Here is a 24,327-nt window from a genome sequence, read left to right on the forward strand (position 1 = left end):
CTTGTACTCAACTAGGGATGTTTTGACCCACTCTCTTCTCTGCTTATGACTTTAGATCTCATGACATTTGTTTATGGTTTTGAATAGTAGCAACAGCCACTTATGCTTTAATATGGTTTTGGACTATAAAACCATATTAAACCCTGGAAGGGGGTCGAAGGGTGTAGACCTGCAGCCTACCCCTTGGCCTGCCAGCTGGTGGATCCAGATCGCCAATTGGTGAATAAAGTTTTTCTCCTGCTTTAAGATCAACTTGGTAATTTATTGCAATCTCGCCTTAACGTGATAATAACCCACATGAATGTATTTTATATCATCTGGGCTGAGGTAACTAGGAATCACCACACTGAATGCAGACAGACGGGTAAAATATGCTCCCAGATCTGTTGCTATTAATGATGGCATTGGGAAATCACACATGGCTGCTGCAGTCCGGCTGCAGCAAAATAGCCGGGGGGTGACGAAGAAGTTGTATACATTGATACAGCAGGAGTGGGAGCCATTTATTGTAGGACCAGAGGGATATTTATACATTCCACACAGCTTATCTAATTAACATAAACTAGATACATCAGTCAACCAATAAGGAATCTCTACACTTAATGGCTCGCTGGCGTTACTTCACAAACCACTCCCTCTGGCATTTTGCCAGGCGCCATCCAGACTTGTTTGTGGACTCTAACATTTGCCAGGCACCATCCTGACTTGTTTACAGACTCTAACATTTCCCCCTTTTGTTTAATTTAAATAACGACCATAGTGGTTTTTACAGAAACACCATAAATAACCTGCTACAAACAGAAAGGGAGGATACAAAATGCCACAATACCAAGCCAATTGATGGCTCCATGCAGAAGCCCTTGGAAAAATTATACCAGCAATGACACCGTTAGCAAAGATACCGAGTTACAATTTGTTGTAGATTACAGTTTGTTGTCTCAGTCCAGGTAAAGCAGTGTCTCAATAGATTAACTCACAGTCCAGGTAAATCACAGTCCAGGTAAGTTCTGCAGGCAGCTAGCTTAAATCACAGTCCAGATAAGTTCTGCAGGCAGCTAGCTTGATTTGGTTCTCAGCAACACTGGAAATTCTTCCACTTTCGTTTTCACCGGCACTGGGATGAAAGCAGGAACTCCGGATGGCTAAGGAAAATCCTGTAGCATTCCACTAAGAAAAAACCTTCTGAACAATTTAGTACATTATCTCAAGGTTTTTTTTTTTTTAAAGAGAGAGTGAGAGAGGAGAGAGAGAGAGAGAGAGAGAGAGAGAGAGAGAGAGAGAATTTTTTTTAAAGAGAGAGTGAGAGAGGAGAGAGAGTGAGAGAATTTTTAATATTTATTATTTAGTTCTCGGCGAACACAACATCTTTGTTGGTATGTGGTGCTGAGGATCGAACCCGGGCCGGGCCGCACGCATGCCAGGCGAGCGTGCTACCGCTTGAGCCACATCCCCAGCCCATCTCAAGGTTATTTACATTTGAAATAAGCCTTCCCGCTGGGGGGGGGGGGGCTTGGAAGGTCCTTGCTGCGCCATGACTGGGTTGCACACGTGGCAGCCGATGCTCCAATTCATATACCCTCGGGTAACGAAAAGTATTCAGTAATAGCCTTTTGCTGCAACTTTTTTCCTGATAATCCTTCTTCTTCTGAACTTTCTTTTTCTTTCTGACTAGAGTTCCTGGGCTTCCGTCAACACATGCCCTAACTATTCTTGGTTCCACTGGGGTGCCTCCTTCCCTTAGTAATTTACTTCTCACCCCTTCCATATTCTCATCACAAAGACAATACAACATTTCAAGACAAAACAAGACACAAACATACTGTATCAATCTTCTCCATTTTCTCAAAATGGCCATTTTTCCTCTTGCCCTATCTGCCTAGGGACAAGCATATTTGCTCCCGTCCTATCTGTGGACGGGCAGCTTTTTTTCCCCGTCAACTTACCCCCGAGTGCCCCGGGGCTCCCCATAATGGGCCACCATCTGCCACAGCCCAGCTGGCTGGGCAAAATAATGGGGGGGGGGGTGAAGAGGAACTTGTGTATATTGATACAGCAGGAGTGGGAGCCGTTTATTTAAGGACAGGAGCGATATTTATACATTCCGCACAGCTTATCTTAATTAGCATAAACTAGATACATCAGTCAACCAATAAGGAATCTCCACACTTAATGGCTCGCTGGCGTTACTTCACAAACCACTCCCTCTGGCATTTTTCCAGGCGCCATCCAGACTTGTTTATGGACTCTAACATTCCCCTGGCAACATGGCAGGCGCCATCCTGACTTGTTTACAGACTCTAACACATGGCAGCCCCAAAGACTATTCCCATTGCATGCATTCCATACATGCATGAGCACACACACATATGTGCGCGCGCGCACACACACACACACACACACACACGTCTTCCTAACAGTAACAGTTAAAATAGGCATACTTAGTACTCCCAGCCATGTGGTGTGGAATAGAACGTTTATTCTTAAATTACATGTGGCAAGGTCAAGATATCCCACTTTTCCAAGCAGGGTGAAAAAGGAGGAAATAGAGCTTAAATACTCATTAAGGCAATTAAATCTTTCTAGTGAAAGACAACAATGCCCACACAAAATTTATACACATGGAAAACCTCAAATTCCCCAATTCTCTCTAAAGACAAAGCCTGTGTTTGTACACCCTGCCATCTAGGAATCTTACCCAGTCCCTGCCATATGTCTTCTAGCTGAGAACAGAGCCGTGATCCCGCTCTTTCTGCATTAAGTACCTCATTGCTCTGGCAGCGGGGAGGTAGCTCACTGGTAGAGCACTTGCCTAACATGCGAGAGGCCCCTGGTTTGATCCTTAACAAATAAAAAAAAAAAAAGAAAGAAAAAGAAAAAAAAATCTCATTGCTTCTTATTGACAGCCAACATCTAGAATATTCAGCGTGCCTACTTGGCAACACAGGAGCTGTGAGGTTTACAGAAGCATTTCCTGTGACGGGGAGTCTTCAAAAGAATCCCCCTGTCCCCTGAAAGTACTGCTCATGCTATTTCCCAAGGAACCAGAGGGAAATACCTAAGGGTTGCTAAGAACCCACATAAACTATCCCCACACAGCTGGTTCTCCCAAGAGCAGAGGCAGGAGCATGTGACCTACAGAGTTGCACATGCTTCACTCAAACCTCTGTCAAGTGCACCTCCCCTGAGCACAAGTCTCTTGGAGTTCCTTTCTTTTATCCAAACTGTTTCAGGACGGACAATTTTATTCCTTCCCAGCAGGATCCAGTTGAAAAAGAATAAAGGCTTTGGAGGGCAGCTGCCAGGAAATGGGAAAGATAGAGAAGGGAACAGCCTGCAGAATCCTTCCTGGTGTTGAATCAGAGAAAACAGTTCCAGGATGTGACCAGAACCAGCGGCACCACCAGTATGGTTTTCCCTGATAAGGTGACCGTCCCCCCTTTTCCTTTTACTGGTTTTTCGAAGTCGCGGTTACACAGCTTCTCCTGGCAGCATCTATATGTTAGCTCAGGCTCTCCTAATCTTTTAGAAAACTCTTCAAAAGTGCAATCCTTATACTTCCAGCACTGGTGATATATTCGTGGCCCTGTGGGAAGACACACACGGGGTAAGAAATCAACTGTGTAGAGTTCTGAATCTGCCCTTGAACCCTCCATTCTACTGCTGGGAACTCACTCTGTGGAATTAGATCTAGTCAAAAAGGGTCCTCACAGCTGGGGCGTAAGAGGGACTGAGAACTCTTCCATAAGACCCATCTTGTCAGAGCCAGTGGAGATGAGTGGGATGGAAGGGGTGGGGAAGAGGGGGGAGGAGAGCGTATTTACACATTTAGGCATTTATATATTTAGGAGAGAAATTTGGTATTATCTACCAGGATTTTAAACAAAATCCCTTTTGATTCAGCAATTCCACTTTTAGAGTTTACCCTATGAAGTAAAAAGGTTATGATGTACAAAAGGTAAACAATAGAAGCTCAGGAATGGTCCCTGAAGTACTATCCATATAGCAAGAAGAAGCTGAAAAACAAAGAGTCTGCTAATTAAAGAGTGTTTGAAGAAATTATGAAAGGATTTCATACAGAGGTGCTCCATGCAGATAAGGAATAACACAGGCCTGTTGGGGCACAACAAGTGCCTGAGTTTAAAACAAATCACAAAAGACCAACTTCCCTCCTCCCCAAGATAAAAGCTGGTATCACCAACATCTCCCTTCAGTCACCACAGCAGGTAGTGATGAGGTGCCTCAGACATTTACCCTGTCTAGGGGACTGCAGACAGGCTGTGCAGGCTGTGCTTGAGGGTGGAAGATGAGACAGCAAGAGGGACAGAGGTTGGCACTGGTGAGTCTCTTTTTGGCCGAAAGGTTTCTACTGAAGGCTCAAAGGGTGAAGGTACCTATGCACTGCTATCTCTGGGGTTGATGTATCATGAACTATCACTTGCTGGAAACCAGCCTCACAGAAGAGGCCTATGAGAAGTACATCAGAGATCACATGAAATCCATCAAAGGTAAATTTGAAGAACAGACCAGAAAGAGTAAAACCTTTTTTTTTTTTTTTTGAGGGAGGAGGGCAAGTACTCACTCAACCACCGAGCCACACCCCCAGCCCTATTTTGTATTTTATTTAGAGACAGAGTCTCACTGAGTTGCTTAGTGTCTCACTTTTGCTGAGGCTGGCTTTGAACTTGCGATCCTCCTGCTTCAGTCTCCCGAGCCTCTGGGATTACAGGTGTATACCACCTCGCCCAGCCAGAGTAAAACCTTTTATGACAGGAGGTGCAGAACAAATCCAGCACATTCCTGCTTATTTCAAAACTACCCCATCTTTATTGGTAAAAACTTGAATCTAGATGGAAGGTTTGCTCCCTCAGGCTACAGTGAGGAGTGGGTGACCCCATGCATGATTTTCTTTATGGATGCTTTAGAAATGGAAAATGTTAACAAACTTGACTTTGACCAAATTGGCTGCTGCTTATTAGCTACACAACATCAGGAATTAAGCCAAATGGGGCTGATGTCAGCCCTTCCTTGATTCTGAAAGTGAAAAAAAAAATGTCATTAGGTTGTCTAAAAATAAAACACATTTCAACTTTTAAAAAAAGGATTCAGAAAAATAGATACACCGGACTACGTCAAAGTTTAAAAACTTTGTGCTTCAAAAGGCATTATTGAAAAAATAAAGACAACATGCAGGAAGAGAGGAAATGTTTGTAAATTAAGTGATAAGAATTTAGTAGCCAGAATATATAAAACATCTAGCTTTTAGCAGAAGCACAGAGCTGGGGGAGGAGGAAAGTAGTTTTTTCGTGTGTGTTTTGTTTTTAACTCAGGCTGTTTCCATACCAAACTTACAGGCCTGTGTCATTCCTTATCTGCATGGAATACCATGGTATGAAATTCTTTCATAATTTCTTCAAATGCTTTATAACTCCAGAATAAAAACCCAACATGCCAATGGAAATATAGGCAACAAATAGACATTTCTCCAAAGAAGACATACAAATATAGGCAATAAGCACATGAAACGATGTCCAACATCATAAGTCATTCAGAAAACCAAAATCAGGGGCTGGAGTTGTGGCTCAGAGGTAGAATGCTCGCCTAACATGCATGAGGTACCGGGTTCGAGCCTCAGCACCACATGAATATAAAATAAAAGATATTGTGTCCACCTATAACTAAAAAATAAATATTAAAAGAAAAGAAAAAAGAAATATCACAATGAGATATCACTTCATACCTTCCAGGAGGATAAGATCAAGACAATCAAGAAAACAACAAGTGTTGGCTAGTAAATGGAGAATCTAGAACCCTCAGACATGGCGGGAGGGAATGTAACATGGTACAGAGACCTTGGGAAAGTTTGGCTCTTCCTCGATATTGAGTTATCATATGATCAAGCAATTCTACTCCTGAGTCTAAATAACCAGGAGAATGGAAAGCTATGCTCACACAAGAGCTTATGCTTAAATGTTATATATATTTGGCCATATCAGGAAGTGACATACTGATAGCTGCTCTAATATGGGTGAACCTTGAAAATATAAGGCTTAGTAAAAGAAGCCAGTGACAAAGGACAATACTCTATGGTTCCATTTACATAAGTGCCCCAAACAGGCAAATGTACAAAGACAAAAAGTAAATGAGTAGCTGGCAGGGATGTGGGAGGGAGGAATGGAAAGTGACTGCTAATAAGGTAAGGGGTTTCTTTTGGGGGTGATGAAAGTATCCTAGCATTAAACAGTGGTGATAGATGCACAACCTTGTAAATATGCTAGAAGCTACTGAATTGTACATTTTAAAATGCACAGTTTGTGGCATATGAATATCTCAAAAAAGAAGAAGAAGAACATAGATGTGGAAGAGTATGTAGAATATCCACTTGCATAAATGAAGTATTTATGCATGGGGTAAATGCAATATTTTTTATTTGGAATGAGTCCAATGTTACCCTCATGGAAGAGTAGTCTTCATTTACATTTCTACAGGAAACAAGATTTTTTAAATTTATCATATGAATGACTTATTTTTAAAATATTTTAAACTTCACTTAAAATCATTAGACTACTCAGTAGTATAGGAAAAATTTCCATAAGCATACACCATGATAGTCCCACTTTTAGAAAAATATCCATGGGCATTGTAGGAAACTAAGGGCAGAAATATATATGATGAAAAATATTCATAAAAAGCATGTTGAATGAAAAAAAATGTATTAGTTGAGAAAGAGGTATTATGATATATTCTCCTGTCCCAATAAAACAGTGTCCTTGTGTCAGATTGTGTGCCAGATACTAGGGATTTGTACATATAATAAGGTATCATCTTTGCCCCAGAATCATTTTCTTATCTTCTGTGCTAGTGCCCATTTCCTTATTTAAGATGTGTAACTATTTTATCTATTTTACAAAACATCTCTAAGTTCATAACTGCAGGCATATATAAACTGTCCTGCCCTCTTCCTCAGGGAGGATGGGTACTGGGATTGGATTTTAATGATCTCTTAGTCCAGAAGCAGAAGCTAGCCATCATTCCCAAAATGGCTCTATTTGCTTGAGTCATACCTATTAAAGTAGATGCTTCCAATATTACAGGAGAGGCTATTGTTCAATAGGACAAGATACTGCTTTATGTAATAGTAATTAAGTATCGGAGCTTCAAAAGCATTAAAGTTGCCATGATTTTAATTAGAGAAGCCTAATAGCTTGAGGAGAACAGAGAGCAATTTCTTAATAATTGCTACCAATTAATCACTTACTATGCATCCTGCGGCGTGCCAAGCACTCGAATTATCACATGTGAATGATAAACCACATCAGAACTGCCCAAAGTCAAGTGGATTCTATCAGCCTCACGGCATTAGAAGCTCTCTCTGCTTGCACAACCTCCCCACTCTTAAAGACTTGATTCAAACTTACTGAAAGCAATAGTTTCTGTCTTAAGCACCTCTAGGTGTGGCCCTTATTCAGGGTACTGTCATCATCCTCTAAGACTCTAAGTACATTTAACAGGGTTACTACTGTCGGGAGGCCACTGAGTGGTGGCTGAGTTAGCATCCAATGCCTGACTCTCTTCTAGACTTTGCCCAGTACTATCATATTCATTCTCTCTTCTAACTGCTCCAGTAACCCTGAAGGTAAACATTCCCATTCTACAGCTGTGGGGGAAAATGAGGTCCCAGGACCCCTGGAAGACCCCCAAATCTGAGAATGTGCAAGTCCCATACATAAAATGGGGTAGTATCTGCATATAACCCATGCACACCCTCCTGTATCTCTAGATCACTTATAATGCCTAATATGAGAATAGCATTATACTGTATTGTTTAGGGAATAATGACAAGAAAAAAGTATGTACATAGTTAGTGTAGACAAGATTGTTTTCAAATAGTTCTGATCTGTGGTTGGTTGACTCCCCAGAGGAGAAACTCACAGATATGGAGGAATGACCGTATTTCAAAAAACTTTTGGTTATTACATGTCTGGCTCAAGTTTTGGGACTTATGTTTATGAGAAGAAGAAAAATGTTTGAGATTTACATGACCTTTAAAGAAAATATAAATTGCATTCCTTTGATCACTTTTAAGTTCACAACAAAACTGGGCAGAAAATAGAGAGAAAACTGTGACCCAAACACAACCTCCCCACTAGCGACAACCCAACTGGTGTGACAGCACTTGTTATGAGTGATGAACATACATGGACTCATCATTGTTGCCCAAAGTCCACAATTTACGTTAGGGTTTATTCCTGGTGTTGTGTATTGTATTGGTCTGTTTCCCTACTTTAATGAGATGCCTGACATCGGCTAACTTTATAAAGGAGTTTATACAGCTTACAACTCAAGAGGTTCAAAGTGAAGACTGGGCCTCCTCATTGGTTGGGCTGCTGGTGAGGGCCTAAAGGAGGGTGGCATCACATCATGGTAGGGGCATGGGTGGGAGAAAGGTTCCTATCTCGAAAAAGGAGGACAGAGATCTGGGTGGGGCCAGGCTCAGCTAATTTATAATAACTCTCTCATAAGAACTACATGAGAGCTACTTTAATTCCTTTTGAAGGCTCCTACCCAACTGCCCAAGGGATTCTGTATTAGGCCCCACCCCTTAAAGGTCCCACCCAACATTGTCATACTGAAGGCTCAGCTTCCAATACATGGATCTTGTTGGTGGGGGACAAACAATATCCTAACAATTGCATAAATTCTGTGGGTTTTGAAAAATACATAATGACATGTATCCATTATCATACAGAGTAGTTCATTGCTCTGAAAATCCTCTGTACTTCCCCTGTTCATCCCTCCTTTTGCTATAACCCCTCGCAGCCACTGACCTTCTTATTGTTTCCATAGTTTCATCTTTTCCAGAATGTCATGTCGCTAGAATCAGATAGAACGTAGATTTTTCAGGTTGGCTTCCTTCACTTAGTAATACATTTAAGATTCCTCTGTGTCTTTCCATGACTTGATAACGCATCTCTTTTTAATGCTGAATAAAATTCTAATGTCTGAATGTAACACAGTTTATCTATTCATCTACTATAAGACTTCTTGGCTGCTTCCAAGTTTTGGCTATTATCAGTTAAGCTGTTGTAAATCTCCACAGGCATATTTTTATGTGGGTATAAGTTTTCAATCCATTTGAATAAAGAATGAGATTGCTGAATCAAAATGGTGCTCTTATAAGACACTGCCAAGCTATAATCCATGGTTGGACCATTCTGCATTCACACTAGCAATGAATGAGAGCTGCTGTTTCTCCCCCATCCTTGCCAACATCTGATGTTGTCAGTGTTTGGGATTTTGGCCACTCAGAGGTTTTCAAAAATTTTGGAGGCAGCACAGTATCATGGTTTAAAAGCACAAATTTAGGAATCAGATGAATTTCCTTGTTCAAATCCTGACTTGGTTACTTGACTTTAATCCATTACTTAAACTGAGCCTCAGTCTCCTCATTGATTAAATGAGGATAAAAGATCATCCTGAGAGGTAGATGAGAAGTATTCAATAAAAAAATATATGGCAAATGCTTAAAAAAGTCTTATCTATAGCTGGTGACAATCATTGAGAACTTTACTTGTTGAATAGGAGCTGAATAATAAGAGAGGCACACGTTGGTCAGGCTCCCATGGGTTCACTGCACTTTGGAGACAGGGAATGGGAAGCTCTTACCAGCCTTAACAATGGCACACGCATCCAAGTCTAAATGACAGCGGGTGGTTTCATTGCAGAAGGAAACAGGGTCAACACAGCTGTAGCACTGCAGGGCAAACTCTACAATCAGAAAGAAAACCTGTCAGGACCTGTTACACCAATACTGACTTCACCCAATAAAAGTAAGGCAGAGGTTTCTACCACCACAAGTACAGAGTGAGCTCAGCACTTTTCCTCCCTGACAATCGGCCTCCATCATGAACAATCGGCCTCCATCATGAACCACAAGGTAACCACCCAGACCAGGATTTCATGATCAACAACCTACTTTGGAGGAAACAAATGGTTGTTCATGATCCTCCCTAAAAATATTCTATTCCTCTCATTAGCAAACATACAGTATATATTTGCAGTCAATTATTACATTGTGAATTTTGTACATCAATATTTTTTGTTTCCTTTCTTGTTACTTATATAAGAGCCCACATAATATACTTGATTTTGTCTCTTAACCTGCAAAGCCTTAAATATTTACTGCCTGGCCCTTTATAGAAAGTGGGACAACCTCTGGGATAGGGTATGATCACTGACCTGTTCCCTACTAAGGTACTAACCCAGGGCCAGTAGTACACATGGTCATGGGCAATACAGCAGCTGCACACTAAACCCTTGTGCATGGGGCAGCAGGTCACAACAGACACACTGGAAATGGAGGTCAGCTTACATGACAGGCCACTGCCCCACTGCCTAATTCAAAAAACAATATTGCTCCACCTCAGGTTCTTAGGACTCATCTTTGCCAGCTAAACCTTGGGTTTTCCTGGGTTATTTTTCCTTCTCTATTTTTATCACAAAAGTGACCCCCCCCCCAAAAAAAAAGAAGAAGAGGAGGAGTCACAGTCAACATTTGTAATGGGGAGAAGCTGAGGAATCCAGAGTCAAAAGGAAATCTTCCTGAGTCATGTGGATACGCCCTTCTCTAGTACCAGAGAGAATGACCTTCCTGCCACTATGCGGCTTCTGCTATGACTTCAGTATTTAGTGGTGGCTACCTGTAAAAAGACATTTTCAAAGATGAAATGTGTAAAATTTCACAGAAGAATGTTAGGATTAAACCGGGGTGGGTTTTGGAGCCCGAGAGCTGACTTCTAGTTCTAAGGTCATCTCCAGGGAATGAGGAGATTTTTCCAGAAGTCCAATAGAAAGTGGGTCCTCACTGCCTGAGACAGTGAAGAGTCAAGCTCTCTACAGCATCTTAAATGGTCAAATCTGCTTTTACAGGTGTGAAATCCCACCCACAGGAGATCCTGTGGTTTGGGAAGGTTCCAGATAAACCCCTTGAAATATCAGTGTAAAAAACTCCTCCCTCTAGGTTTGCAGATGATTGGAGAGGGGAAGTGACCCAACTAAGGACAAGGACACTCAGCCTCAAAGCAGCAGAGCTAGAGCAGGCCCCCAACCCTGTAGGCAGGGCTCCATCAGACTGCTCTGCCCACTCTTCCCCAGGGGCAGCACTGGCCATACCTAGGCGAGTGGAGAAGTATAATAGAAGGCACGAGAACACCATTTCTCATAGTCTCTTCCTTGTGCCCGATGTGTATGTACACATGAGAAGAAAGAATAGAACCGGGCACAGTGGCACACGCCTGTCTTCCCAGCGGCTCTGGAGCCTGAGGTAGGAGAATTTTGAGTTCAAAGTCAGCCTCAGCAACAGAGAGGCACTAAGCAACTCAGTGAGACCCTGTCTCTAGTAAGACACAAAATAGGGCTGGGGATGTGGCTCAGTGGTTAAGTGCCCCTGAGTTCAATCCCTGGAACAACAACAACAAAAAAAAGAATGGAAGACCCAAAGAGCTGGAAGAGGGAAGGTGTGGTATTAATCTGGCTGTCTGAGGGCCATTTTAAAAGATCACCCATAGGTGTCAATCTCATCCTGGCTGGAACCAGAGCTTATTTGGCTTCTTGACAAACCTTTAGTTAGGGGTTGAGGCCCATATTTGGAATTTCTGCAGGGCAGAAATTTGCATATCTAATGTATTCATCTAATGTCCAAATGTCTGTGCACTTATGCATTAGGCCCTTCATAGAATTGTTATAAGATGAAGCTGTCAAGGGACTTCAACTCCATATTGCAAGAGAAATCTATGACTAAGATGTCAACTAGCCCACCCAAAGTCACACAGCTGCTAGGTAATGGAACTGAGACGCAGACTCAGGCCACCAGTTCTAACACCCAAGTTTGGTTTAACCAAGACGTTCTTCTAATTGTCCCGAGTGGGACAAGAAGGGGACACGGTGGGGGGAAAACCGGGATCAAAGACAAGTAATTAGTGGATGGTCTGATATTCTGACTTCTAACCAAAGGCAGACGGGATTTGACCCTCAGGGCCACTCGGTCCTGGGACATTTTCCCCTGATTCCTAAAGGAAGTTGTCCTATGTCTCAACCTCTGTAACAACAGGCACCTTTGTGCTACTTGATTTGCTTCACTGTAAGGATCAAATGTCATTTTCTGCCCGAGAGATGTTTCTGCTTATGACATAATGGCCTGTGTCACAAAAGTTCCCCCAAGGTTTCACAGTGTCTTGGGCAACAGCAAGGGCACTCTCTCTCCCCCCTCCCTTCTCTCTGTCTGTCTCCCTTTTTCTTCTTCTTTCTCTTCTTCTCTCTCTCTCCCGTGTGTGTGGGTGAACTTCACATTCCAATTACTATCGTAATTACAGGCAATACACTGGGTAGAAGAACTGAGGAAGGAACACCATGCTGTTTCACAGGGGGACCACATTATAACCTCCTTACGAGAGGTGATGAGGAAGGTGGGTGAGGAGGGGAATCCTGACTTCTCTTTTTTTTCTCAGAAAGGGAGAGAGCAGTCAGGTGTGTCCTTGGGCAAATTACTTCTCCTGCTGCAGTCTCCTCCACTGTCCAATTAGCACAAGAGCACGGCCCCTCATGGAGGGCTGGGGAGATCAGATGAGGTAGGCTTTGTCCTGGATCCTAGTGTACAGTAAGCCGTCAATATGTGGTAGCTACGAATACACCCAACGCTGCAGAGACCTTTTTATTTTTTTATTATTCATTGTATTGCTACTTATTTTTCTCCCTTCCACCCCAACCCCAGAAGGAAAGGCAACAGTAGTGGCCAGGATGCTGTACCAACAGGATACAGGCAGGAAGAACGTTTGATCCTTATGATGAAATAAAACCAAGTGGCACCATTGTTCTATTACAGAAGACTCAGGCCAACTTCCTCCAGGAACCAGGGGAAGGGTGGTTCAGAAAGGGGCAGCCCAGGAGAATAGGCATCCCAGGAGGGGGGCCTGGAATAGGTGTGAAGACAGGCACCCAGGGTTCACATCTGGTGAAACACTTCTGGGTGTTCTTTAACAAGTTATTTCTTCTCTTTGAGTCTCAATCTTGTCATTTGTCAAACAGGGATAACACAGTACTTACTCCATTGGGTTGACATGAGGGTTAAACACGTAAATACAAGGACCATGACTGGCAGACTGATCAGCACGGAAGTGCTCTAAGCTTTAGCTGCTGCTCTCACTATGATTATCATCACTGTTGCTAAGGAGAAGCCACAGAGTGGAGGATTGAGCTCAAAAGGCTCTGGGGACAGTGGGAAGGACCTGAAGGGACTTGCCCAGCACTATAAGGCAGGCTTCCACTGCAATCCTCAGGTAGCTTGTGGTGAGAAACCATAGGCTTCGGTGAAACCTAAGCTGTTCAGTTCCCCTGCCCAGAAAAAATCAGCCCTGTAACTCAGGACGGGCTGTAACTCAGGAAGGTGTCCCACTGACAGCAAGGTCACAGCTTAGGAAGGAGGTGTCATAAAACCTCAGACCTGTAACCCTGGAGGCAGAAAAACGAAAGCCAGGCCTGGAAGAGGGACTGGGGTGGAAACTGAGGCCAGTCGTGTCAGTTTCATCTCCCAGAGGCCTAAGAGGAAGAAAATTCAGGACCAAGGCAGGCAGGATGGCGTGTATCTGTGTCCAAAGACTCCACCACTCACCTGAGTGGCAGAGGACAACCGGAATGAACAGGACTCCGAGGAGGGTGAGTCCTCCTCTGCTTCTCATGGTGATGGTCCACAGAGTCTGTAAGGAAAGGACAAGAAGAGTTGTTATGGAACAACGAGTGGCTGCTGGTTATCTCAAAACCAAGAGCACAAGGTCAAAGGGGCCTCAGGAAAAATGGGAAGGTGCTAACAGACCAATACCAGGAAACTTCCAGTCTAGGATGCCATGAACCCAGGGGTCCTCTTGGGTAGGGCAGTACTGGACCTCTTCTCCCTCCCCAAGACCTCAGCTCACTGGAAAAATGCTGCCCGACTTGGGCAAAGGGGCAGCTATGGGGGAATCCAAGCTCACTGGGCTCAGTCAGGAATAGCTGGACCCCACCCCAGCTCTAACCTAAGCTAGCATGTACCCTCGAATAAACCCAGTTCCTACAAGCCTCAGTGTTCCTTACCACGCAGTGGGAATACTACTCTCTTGTCCAGAAGGTTGCTCTGTCCAGTGAAAATACCAGAAAACTAACGAATATGACAACTGCAGTTCCTGCTCTGCTGGCACCACCCCAACCTGCTGGCTGAGCTGGAGGGCCAGACCAAGCCACTAAGTAAAGAGGACCAAGAATATCCCCAGGAGGCAGCAGCATGTGTTCAGCAGCAGAACAGGTGGCAAAGGCTTAGCATACATGGAAGCTGTGGCTCCCCACCCTAACAGATGCCATGGGGACACGTCCTTGTTCCCCCTGGGGATGCAAAGAGAGGGTCTGGGCAACCTCAGTGACTAGTCCTCATTACATAAGTGACTAATAAAGCAGGAAGCATCATCTGAGAAGGGAAGGCTGAGTGCTTTGAGCCCTCTTTTCAGTCAATAAGGAAAACAAGGCACAACAGCTTTTTAGACTGGCCTAAGTGTAAAGCTTTTTGGTAGCAGATTTAAGAACTCTCCCAACACCACCCCTTTACCCCTGGGCCTATCCTGAAGTAAGGAGGTGACAGATGCTGTAAGTGAAGGTGCTGTACATTCTACTCCCCTAAGCCCGATAGGTCTGGCAGACAGATGGGGCCTTGGTGGGGAGAGTCACCTGCCCTCCTCTGGGTCAGGAAGGCAGCGGTCCCTAAAGCTTTTGGACCATAATCTCTCACATCTTTGAAGGACAGTGCTATGCAGGAAGTGGTAGATGAAGGCCAGTGGAGGACTGAGAAGCTGGACAGGGCAGGGTCTGGTGATAGCCACAAAAGAAAACGCTGAGTCATGCTCAAGAGTGAGGGTGTTGGGCTGGGGATGTGGCTCAAGGGGTAGCGTGCTCGCCTGGCATGCGCAGGGTGCTGGGTTCGATCCTCAGCAGCACATAAAAATAAAGATGTTGTGTCCACCGAAAACTGAAAAATAAATATTAAAAAATTCTCTCTCTCTTCTCTATCTTTAAAAAAAAAAAAAAAAAGAGTGAGGGTGTCAAGGACAACCAGGGCCAGGCCTTTCCTTACAAGTGGAACTTCCTCCAGCTCCCTTGGCACCCTGCCAGCTTCCTGCTTGGTTCCCCATGCTCTGGGGTTTCCGGGTAGAAAGATTTATAGACTCAGGTTAGTCAAGGCACCCAAGAGATAGGGGTATGGATCCAAGGTCCCCAAAGAGCAAAAGCACTTCAGGCACTTTCTAAAAGTTCAGAATAGGTGCTAGGTCAGGATTCCCATCAGAGTAGGAGGGAAGGAGCCTCCTTACTTGGGTTAGGCACCAGCAAGGTGTCAGGTCGCTGGACCTGCTAGCTCTAGGTCTTGGACATAAGTAGCACTGTGATAACACACTGGATCCCTTACCCAGAACCTTTCTATGACAAAGTCATGATAAAGTGCTTTAGAAAACACTGGCCTGAGAAGAGAGCCAGGAACAAGACTGTGAACTTGTCAAGGGTGTGGCTTCTGAGACTACTCTGGAGGCTTTTGAACCATGCCTTGAACAGTTCTGGCTCTGCCACTTATTTGCTGTATGTTACTTGGGAGCTCCATGGGGACAGTTATACATGCTTCACAGCACGATACCTGGCCAGAGAAGGCACTCCAAAAGCAGCAGACACTACTGGTATTACTGAGAAATCATGAGATTATCAGGAAGAAGAAATCAGAAGGGAGGGAGTCCTGGAGGGTGAAGTGGCGGGTAGACAGAGGGTAGCACTGGTCGAAGAAGCAAGATAAACTCTCCAAATGGCTCTCCAGATGGAAGCCCCAAACCTAAGGCAGGCTTCAGGTTTCTGGGTTGTAAGGGGAGTGTGAAGCCTTAGCTTGGACTCTGCAATAACTAGCTAGTAGTCACTGGAGCTGCTTCCATGCCGAGGCTGCAGGAAGGCAAAGATGGCAGAAGAAGGAAGTGGCCAGGGTGGTGTTGATGCCAGGACTGTGCTATTCAGATCAAAAGGCCGGGTCTTTATTCAGCACTACTAACATGGGTTTCCCAGAGCAGCATGGCCGTATGGCATGTGTGCTGGTGGGGAGACAGAAAAGGGAACAGCTGATTGGTTAAAGCGATTTTATAAACATCCCAAGATGTTGACAGCAGGTACCATTAAACAGGATTATTTGTGACTTTTTCTTTATGATCCTTTACCTTTTGTCACCCATCCCCTGAATAGTCTATAAGAAACCAAGTATTAGTTTTATCATCAAAAGTACCAGGAAAATACACACGTTGCAGATGTTTCCCTTTTTTTAAAAAAAATATTTTTTGGTTGTAGTTGGTCACAATATCTTTATTTTTTTTTTTCATTTTTATGTGGTGTGCCTCCCACATGCTGGGCGAGTGCTCTACCACTGAGCCACAACCCCAGTCCAGATGCCCTTTTAATAGTGCCATATCAACTATCTTTCGGTAAATCCATTTCAGAATTTAAAAGAAAACAAAAACTCAATTTGATGGTTTGAACCTCCTCCCTAATCTAAAATACCCTCCATTATTTAAAAAAAAAAAAGGCACCCATAAGTTAAGTGTAGATAATATGGTGGCTAAACCAGAAGTGCTATTAATATCCACCCAGAAGGTGTCAACTTCTCCCTTTTCTAAAAACATCAAGACTCAGTAATAACAGTGTGTCCATTCCTACGGACTATTCTAATAATACTGACATAACTATTCTAATAATATTGATATTATTCCCAAAAAGGCTTAGTCCTTCCAAAGAATGCACTACTGACAATCCCCAAATAAGACAGTGACACGTCTTTTTCCTCTGAGGGTAGACAATTCTCAAAAACAGCCCAAAGGTATTCTGACTGGGGTCCTCAGAATAAGATGGGACGTCTATTGAAAAATACCATTTTGGGGTTGCAGATCACACTTTAAGCCAGCCTTATGTATAAGGACACATTTTTCTGGGTACTTGACTCTAAAGAAAATTCCTTAACGGGCAATGGAAATGGGCTTTTCATCACAGGAATAAGCAAATAACAAAGTTAAACATTGTTTAAAAGAGCAAAAGTCCAACCTATGGGGTTGAATACACAGAGGCATGAAGAATTCCTGGAATGGAAGGTGCTTACAAGGTTTGATCCAGTTTAAAAATAGCTATAATTTATTACTTTTTCTTTTAAACATATTTATATCTATCTATTTACACACACACACACACACACACACACACACACACACACACATACACACACATACCCCTGCATAAAAAAAAATGTTTGGAATAATGTATCAATTCTTCTGAATATTTTGGAAGATGTTTAATAGAGTGGTACAGTTAGGAGCAGTTTGTTCCTGCTTAACTTTTCTTTTTTCTAACACCAAATATTTTTTATACAAAATCTCTCAAAACAAGAGAATTACTTTAATGTACTTATGCATCATTTCATTGCTGGTTTCTTAGCTTCATTTTTCTACTACTCTGCCTGATTAGGTATGAAATAATATATACAGGCTCTCAAAACTGTCTAAGATTAAAAACCAAGTTTGTGTGTGTGTGTGTGTGTGTGTGTGTGTGTGTGTGTTTTCTAGATCTGAAATATAACAGACCATATTTGTAAAAAATGAGGACCTGGGTGATTTTCTAGTCTTTCCTAAAAGTGACACCTATATTATAATATTGCTTTGCTTCCAATTACACAACCTTGAAACAGTCAAATCCTTTCCCTCAGTTCCTAATTTGTAAAGTGGTCAATAATGATTTTATGTGAGGACAGAATACAAAAATAAGATGTGAAGGTTTAAAAAACTCAACCCAGATTATAATGCCCTGTGTCAGTTTCAGAGACAAATAGACGAATGTACACACAACCCTGGAGTTCACTCTGTCCTGGCTCAGACTTGACCTGGAAATAATATTTTAGTCAAGATGCTACATTTCTGAATTTCTTCCAGTTTTACAGAATAGCAAAACAGACAAAAGCCAGGAGAAATGGTGGAAGGAACCAAGACTGTGTTCTATTTGAGAAAGTGTACCAGAGAGAGTTACTGACTCCAAACTGCTGAGGAAGATTCTTTTTTTATGGGGGGTGAGGAGGTGAGAGGATTGAACTCAGGGGCACTCAAATACGGAGCCATATCCCCAGCCCTAGTTTGTATTTTATTTAGTTTTATATCTTTTTATATCATTGTGTTCTTAGCACCCTGCTTTTGTTGAGGCTGGCTTTGAACTCACGATCCTCCTGCCTCAGCCTCCCAATTTGCTGGGATTGTGCCACGGCATCTGGCTCCATGTAATTTCCAAAGACAAAATTAGGATCAACAAGGGAAGCATTTTGGATTTATTGAACATCAGCTGTTTGCCCTATCTGCCCTGCTACATGCCAGGGTGGTCAGCACATCTGGAAGGCAATTCTCTTGATGGAATGTAAAAAGCTTCCTATCAGTTGGAAAGACTCAGGCAGCAGAGGTAGCAGATTAGAGATGCTGCAATAAAGATTCCTACAGAAGACAGTAAGAGGCAAAAACCAGATTGCCCAAGGACTGAAGACTCTCATTCTATAATAAAAACTACTTGACAATTATTTATTTCCACCAACCTGAAATGCAAGGGGAAACTAAACAGTGGCAAGATGATTTACGAATATGGGCATCCCTTACTGAAAATGTTTTGAGTAACAAATGTTTGGGGTATTTAGGTAGAAAATATAGTGTGAGCCTACAGCCCATTGTATTGTTTTATTTAATTTTTTTTTTTGAGAGAGAGAGAGAGAGAGAGAGAGAGAGGAGAGAGAGAGAGAGAGAGAGAGAGAGAGAGAGAGAGAGAGAGAGAGAGAGAGAATTTTTTTAATATTTATTTTTTAGTTTTCGGCGGACACATCTTTATTTGTATGTGGTGCTGAGAATCGAACCCGGGCCGCACGCATGCCAGGCGAGCGCACTACCGCTTAAGGCACATCCCCAGCCCCAAAGCCCATTGTTTTAAATGGGAAAACAAAAATGTGGCACTGACCATCCAGTGCCACAAATAGCAAATAACACAAACATATCTGAACATATCATTAAAATTGTATGTGTTTACCTAATTTGTATATACATAAGCAACCCAGAGATGCTTGAGCCGAAAGCACTTAATGCTTTAAATAACAATTTAGTGCTAGGTGTGGTGGTGAACACCTGTAATCCCAGTTCGTGGGGGAGGGGGGCTGAGGCAGAAGGATTGTGAGATCAAAGCCAGCCTCAGCAAGAGCGAGGTGCTAAGTAACTCAGTGAGACCCTGTCTCTAAATAAATATAAATAGGGCTGGGGATATGGCTCAGGTCGAGTACCCCTGATTCAATTCCTGGTATCCCCAAAATAAATGAATGAATGAATAAATAATGATTCAGTGATGGAATGAAGGCATCCACAGGTTGGTATATTTAGTACTAGGGAGTAGGTTCAGTCTTGACCTCTGCCTCCTGGTCATCCCTTCAATAGTAATTCGTGAGCCCACTGTGTGTGTGCAGGTGCGTGCTGGGTTCTGGCTATTGCTGTTGATCAAGGTCAGAGCCTTATACTCTAGTAGGGGTGGGCACCAATGAGGGACAAAAGGAAGAAAATAAAGGGGTGGGGGTTACAATACTAGTTGTCAATTTCACTGAACATCCAAATCACAGATTGACAGACCCCACCCCACCCTATACCTGGGATCAGTAGGTCTAGTGTAGCACCCAGGAAGATGCATTTCTAACCGGTTCCAAGGTGCTGGGCCAGAATTCACACTAGAAACCACTAGGCTACAGTGACCTAGTGCAAGGGCGAGACTACTTTATATAGGGTGTCCCAGCAGGGCTGTAAAAGGAGCTGCTGATTCTGATTAAATAATGAAGAATTTCTTCTCTTCAGGCTGCATGTGATCACACCATTGAATGCAATATGTTACCAAATGCAAGCTATTTGGCAAGTCCTTGTTTCTGTGTTAACTTCTATGTAGTGAGCAAATATTATAGGTCAATTGCTATGCTGAGGACTCTTGCCATAGTTACGGAGTTAATCTTCACAACAATGCTATAAAGTAAATGTAATCTCTGCTCCAGTTATAAGAAACTGAGGCTGGAAGAGAGCCAGTTGACACAATTGTGGTATTCAGAATACTACCTCTTGCCCCCAAAGATGTCTGCATTTCTAATCTGTGACTAGAGGCAGCTTTACATGGCAAGTGGCTGTTAGATGAGATTAAGATTATAGAGATTATTCTAGGTTACCCAGGGGGCCCAATATAATCATAGGATCATTCAAAGTCAGAGAGGATACAACAGATTCTGTCAGAAAATGTGACAACAGAAAAAGAGGGAGGAGAGATGAACTCAACTCCCTCTTGTTAACTTAAGACAGGAAAGCTTCCACGCCAAGGCATACAGGTGACCTCTGGAAACTGACTGATCCTTAACACACACCCAGAAAGGAAACCAGACCTGTCCCCCTCTCACAAGGATTGTATTTGCCAGTAACCTGAGTGTGCAAGCACGTACTTCAGAAGCTGAATTCAGAAGTCTCCCCACCACATCATTTTGATTCAGAAAGGAGCACAGGCTGCTGCCCCACTTTGGCCCCCAGTGCCACCTGTATCAGACTCTAGATAGAGGACAGAACAGCAAGGTTAATAAGTCTGTATTTTTTTAAGCTGCTAAACTTGTAATTTTGTTTCCGAAGCCAGGAAATACCAATATAAATCAGACGTGCGGGATACTCCTGTAGTCCCAGCTACTCCCATAGCCTCAGCTACTTGGGAGGCAGGGGTGGGAGGGTGGCTTGAATTCCAGAACCGCCTAGGCTGTGCAAGAAAAGGAAAACTAACATAGCAACCTCATTACTGAAAAGCGGTGGACCACTATTTAAACTGAGATCTGAGCTCAGAATCATAACTCTGTGGTGGGAGACTACCGAGTTCAGCTTCTGAAATACATTCAGTTGAAGGATATAAAGGAAAGAATCCTCTTCTCCCCTCAAATTTTTTTTTTTAGTTGTTTTACTTTTATTTATTTATTTATTTATTTATTTATTTTTAAAAAGAAGAGGGGTTTATTTAGCTCACAGTTCTGGAAGTACAAGTGTATAAAATAAGCAAGAAATAAGAGCCTGTCTCTGGCATTTGCTTTGCTGCCTGGCGAGGGCCTTTTTTCTGGGTCAAAACACAACAGAAAACATCACAATGTGAGATAGCACATGTGCTGGCTCGGCTCTCATTCTCTTCCTCTTCTTTTTTTTTTATTTAATTTTTTTTTTTATTGTTGGTCGTTCAATACAAGTGGAAGAAATGATTTACAGTAGAGGGGTAGAGAGAGAAATGGGGAGGGGAGAGGAGGGGAGGGGGATAGTAGAGAATAGGATAGATAGCAGAGTACATCAGACACTAGAATGGCAATATGTAAATCAATGGAAGTGTAACTGATGTGATACAGCAATCTGTATACGGAGTAAAAATGGGAGTTCATAACCCACTTGAATCAAACTGTGAAATATGATATATTAAGAACTATGTAATGTTTTGAACTCCCCTCAAATTTTAACATTTGAAATTTCTGTAGGATTCACTGTCACCCACAAGTACAGTTACTCTCCTGGGAGCCTGGGCCTGATGATCTTCAAGATTAGACAGATTCTAAAACTCCTGATGTCCTCATTTTATAGGAAATTAATACAAGCCCCCTCCCAGAGGGGGGGGGTAGTGTGGGTGTGAAATTACCTATCCTAGGGTGACAGGAAAGTTGCAAAGCCACATTGGATTCATCTTACCTCTACTCATCAGAGTCTGGTAACTCACAAGGGGCTTAACAGAACCTGGGGTTAGTAGTGTCAGGGACCTAAAACATCTGTGTCCTTAAAACCTTGGACATGCTATTGCCAAACATGCTGAGGCACCCCAAGATCAGTTCAGTTCAAAACACTAATGACATCAACAGGGAGAGGGAAAAAAAAAAAGCACCATCATAATGGAAAAGCCCCTCCCAGCCACGCAAAGGGCCAGAAAGAGCCACCTCAGACCTGAAAGCACACAAATCTGCAGTTTCCCATACCAGGGTACCCCTATAATTTGTTCCAGGAACTCAAATCTCTGGTCTCTCATCCAGGTCCTCCCACCCTAAAAATCCATCTTTTATCTTCCAAACCTCTCAGCAGAAGGAAATGTTTTCCTTAGAGCAAAGTTTCTACTCTTCACTATCAAAGTACATGCCACAAATTTCAGGAAAGTTGGGTTTGTACTGAGGAACTCCTCCTCCTTGCCTCCCCATTATAAATTACCCACCAACTATAAATGGCCATATTGGGGCAAATGTTGCCACCTCCCTGACAGAGATTTGTGTGCTTTCTTCGAGGCAGTAAATTCCCTCCAGTGGGGAATCTGAAAAACTGCTGAGAGATCACAGGGAAACCTGAAAAAAATTGCCACAATTACCAGATACCAGGCTGGGCCTTTCTGCGATCTCACTTAGTCCTTGCCACCACCATATGAAGCGAGGTCCACAGTTTCACTGATGAGAAAATGAGGTTAAATAGCTTGCGGCAATTTCCTAGGGAGCACCTGTTCTCCGGGAACGGCACTCCCTACGGTTTTGTCAAAAATTCGACCTTCTGGCTCTAAAGGGGGTGCAGCTGAGCAGATCTGGGAAAACAAAGGTGTCTCCTGTGCAGTTCCAAAATTCAACCTCCAAGGGAAGAAAAGGGCATTGCTCGCGCGGAGGCTGATTCGGGGATCCTCCTCTCTACACGGCCAGAGCTTCTCTGGAGGTAAAGGTCAGGACGGGTGCTCAGGATCCCAAAGGGATCAGCGGGCGGGCTGCTGGGAGTTTCGGATCGAGGTCCCGCAGCTCCGCCCACCCCGCCCTTTTGGTGCCACACCCTGCTCTTTCTTGGTGTCCCACCCAGGCCTTTCTGGTTGGTAAACAGGGGCCACCCCCTCACCACGCGCCCTTCTGACGCACTGCCCAGCGGAAAGCCGGGGCACAGGACAGCGGGCACACCCGCGGGGGCTGCGCACCGGGGACGGAGGACAGCGGGCACGGCCGGGGCTTACCAGAGTCGCCGCGGCGAGGAGGCTGCAGCCAGCGCGGCCTGAGTACTCCGCGGCGCTGCTGGGCGGGCCAGGCCCGGCCCCGCCTCCACCCGCTCCGGGCCGGGCTCGGTGACCGCCTCCTTCCCGGGACGAGCGAGCGCTGCCGCCGGGTCTCAACTAACGTTTCAGACCCCGGGGGACCCAAGTTCTGAGCTGCCTCTTGGGTTTTGTTACCGAAAATAAATGCAAGATACTCCAAAAGACTTCGGATCCCCGCCCCCCACTAAAAAAAAAAAGTTTATAAATATATCAATGTTTTCCAAAAGGTGTTTGTATTCAAACTGCTCCTGCCTTGTTCCCACGTGACCTGTCTGGGACTTAGCCCTGAGGCTCCCTCCTGCTTTCAGACTCCCAAGTTCCTCAACCACAGCCCCATGGATGCCTATCGTCTTGCTAGGAACCTGGACAAAATTCTGCTCTGGGTTTAGTAAGAAACTTACAGTTTAGAACTGTAACAGGAGTCCACTTTACCTTTTGAATAAAGCTCGTGCTGCTTATTTTAAAAGGGACATGTTTTTCTTTTTGCTTCTTCTCCCTCTCCCCTAACCTGGAGGCAGAGAACCAGATGACCTGTTCTCCATAGGAAGGAGATGTCATGAGAAGCACTAGGAAGTGACTATCTCCCCAAATTCACAAGTGAATTTCAACACTCCATCTGAGCACACCTGAAAGGTAGCCTTTCAAAAAAATTTTTTTATTCTGATTTGTTATACATGATGGCAGAATGTAATTTATTTCGTATTATACATATAGAGCACAATTTTCCAAGACGCTGATTGTACACAGAATATTTTCACACCATTGGTGTCTTATACTTAGGGTAATAATGTCTAACTCATTCCACCACCTTTCCTATCCCCTCCTTTCCCCTCCCTCCCCTCTCCCCTATCTAAAGTTCCTCCATTCCTCCCATGCTCCCCAGCAACCCATCACCATTATACCTCTGTGTCCTCATATCAAAGAAAATATTTGGCCTTTGGTTTTTTGGGGGGGATTGGCTTGCTTCACTTAGCGTTATATTCTCCAACTTCATCCATTTACCTGCAAATGCCATAATTTTATTCTCTTTTAATGCTGAGTAATGTTCCATTGTGTATATATACCAAATTTTCCCTATCCATTCATCCACTGAAGGGCATCTAGGTTGGTGCCACAATTTAGCTATTGTGAATT

The 24,327-nt window shown here is 43.5% G+C and overlaps 1 protein-coding gene across 4 annotated transcripts; it reads right to left on the reverse strand.

Annotated features, from left to right (window-relative positions):
• Nucleotides 1-1,341: 1,341 nt before the first annotated feature.
• CD59 (CD59 molecule (CD59 blood group)) lies at nt 1,342-23,284 on the reverse strand. Of its 4 annotated transcripts, XM_081279991.1 has the most exons (5): nt 23,116-23,283; nt 22,498-22,573; nt 13,664-13,748; nt 9,664-9,765; nt 1,342-3,583 (listed from the first exon to the last, which is right to left on the reverse strand). In XM_081279991.1, the coding sequence occupies exons 3-5, from the start codon at nt 13,728-13,730 to the stop codon at nt 3,357-3,359; spliced, it is 396 nt and encodes a 131-aa protein (XP_081136117.1). In that variant the 5' UTR covers nt 13,731-13,748; nt 22,498-22,573; nt 23,116-23,283; the 3' UTR covers nt 1,342-3,356. The 4 variants fall into 4 exon arrangements, with proteins under 4 accessions (XP_081136117.1, XP_081136118.1, XP_081136116.1 ...); XM_081279992.1 differs by lacking the exon at nt 22,498-22,573 and having other exon boundaries at nt 23,116-23,284; XM_081279990.1 differs by lacking the exon at nt 23,116-23,283 and having other exon boundaries at nt 22,498-22,936.
• Nucleotides 23,285-24,327: the final 1,043 nt, after the last annotated feature.

Source organism: Spermophilus citellus (genome assembly GCF_964194105.1).
Source record: "Spermophilus citellus genome assembly, chromosome: 2".
Classification (NCBI taxonomy): Eukaryota; Metazoa; Chordata; class Mammalia; order Rodentia; family Sciuridae; genus Spermophilus; species Spermophilus citellus.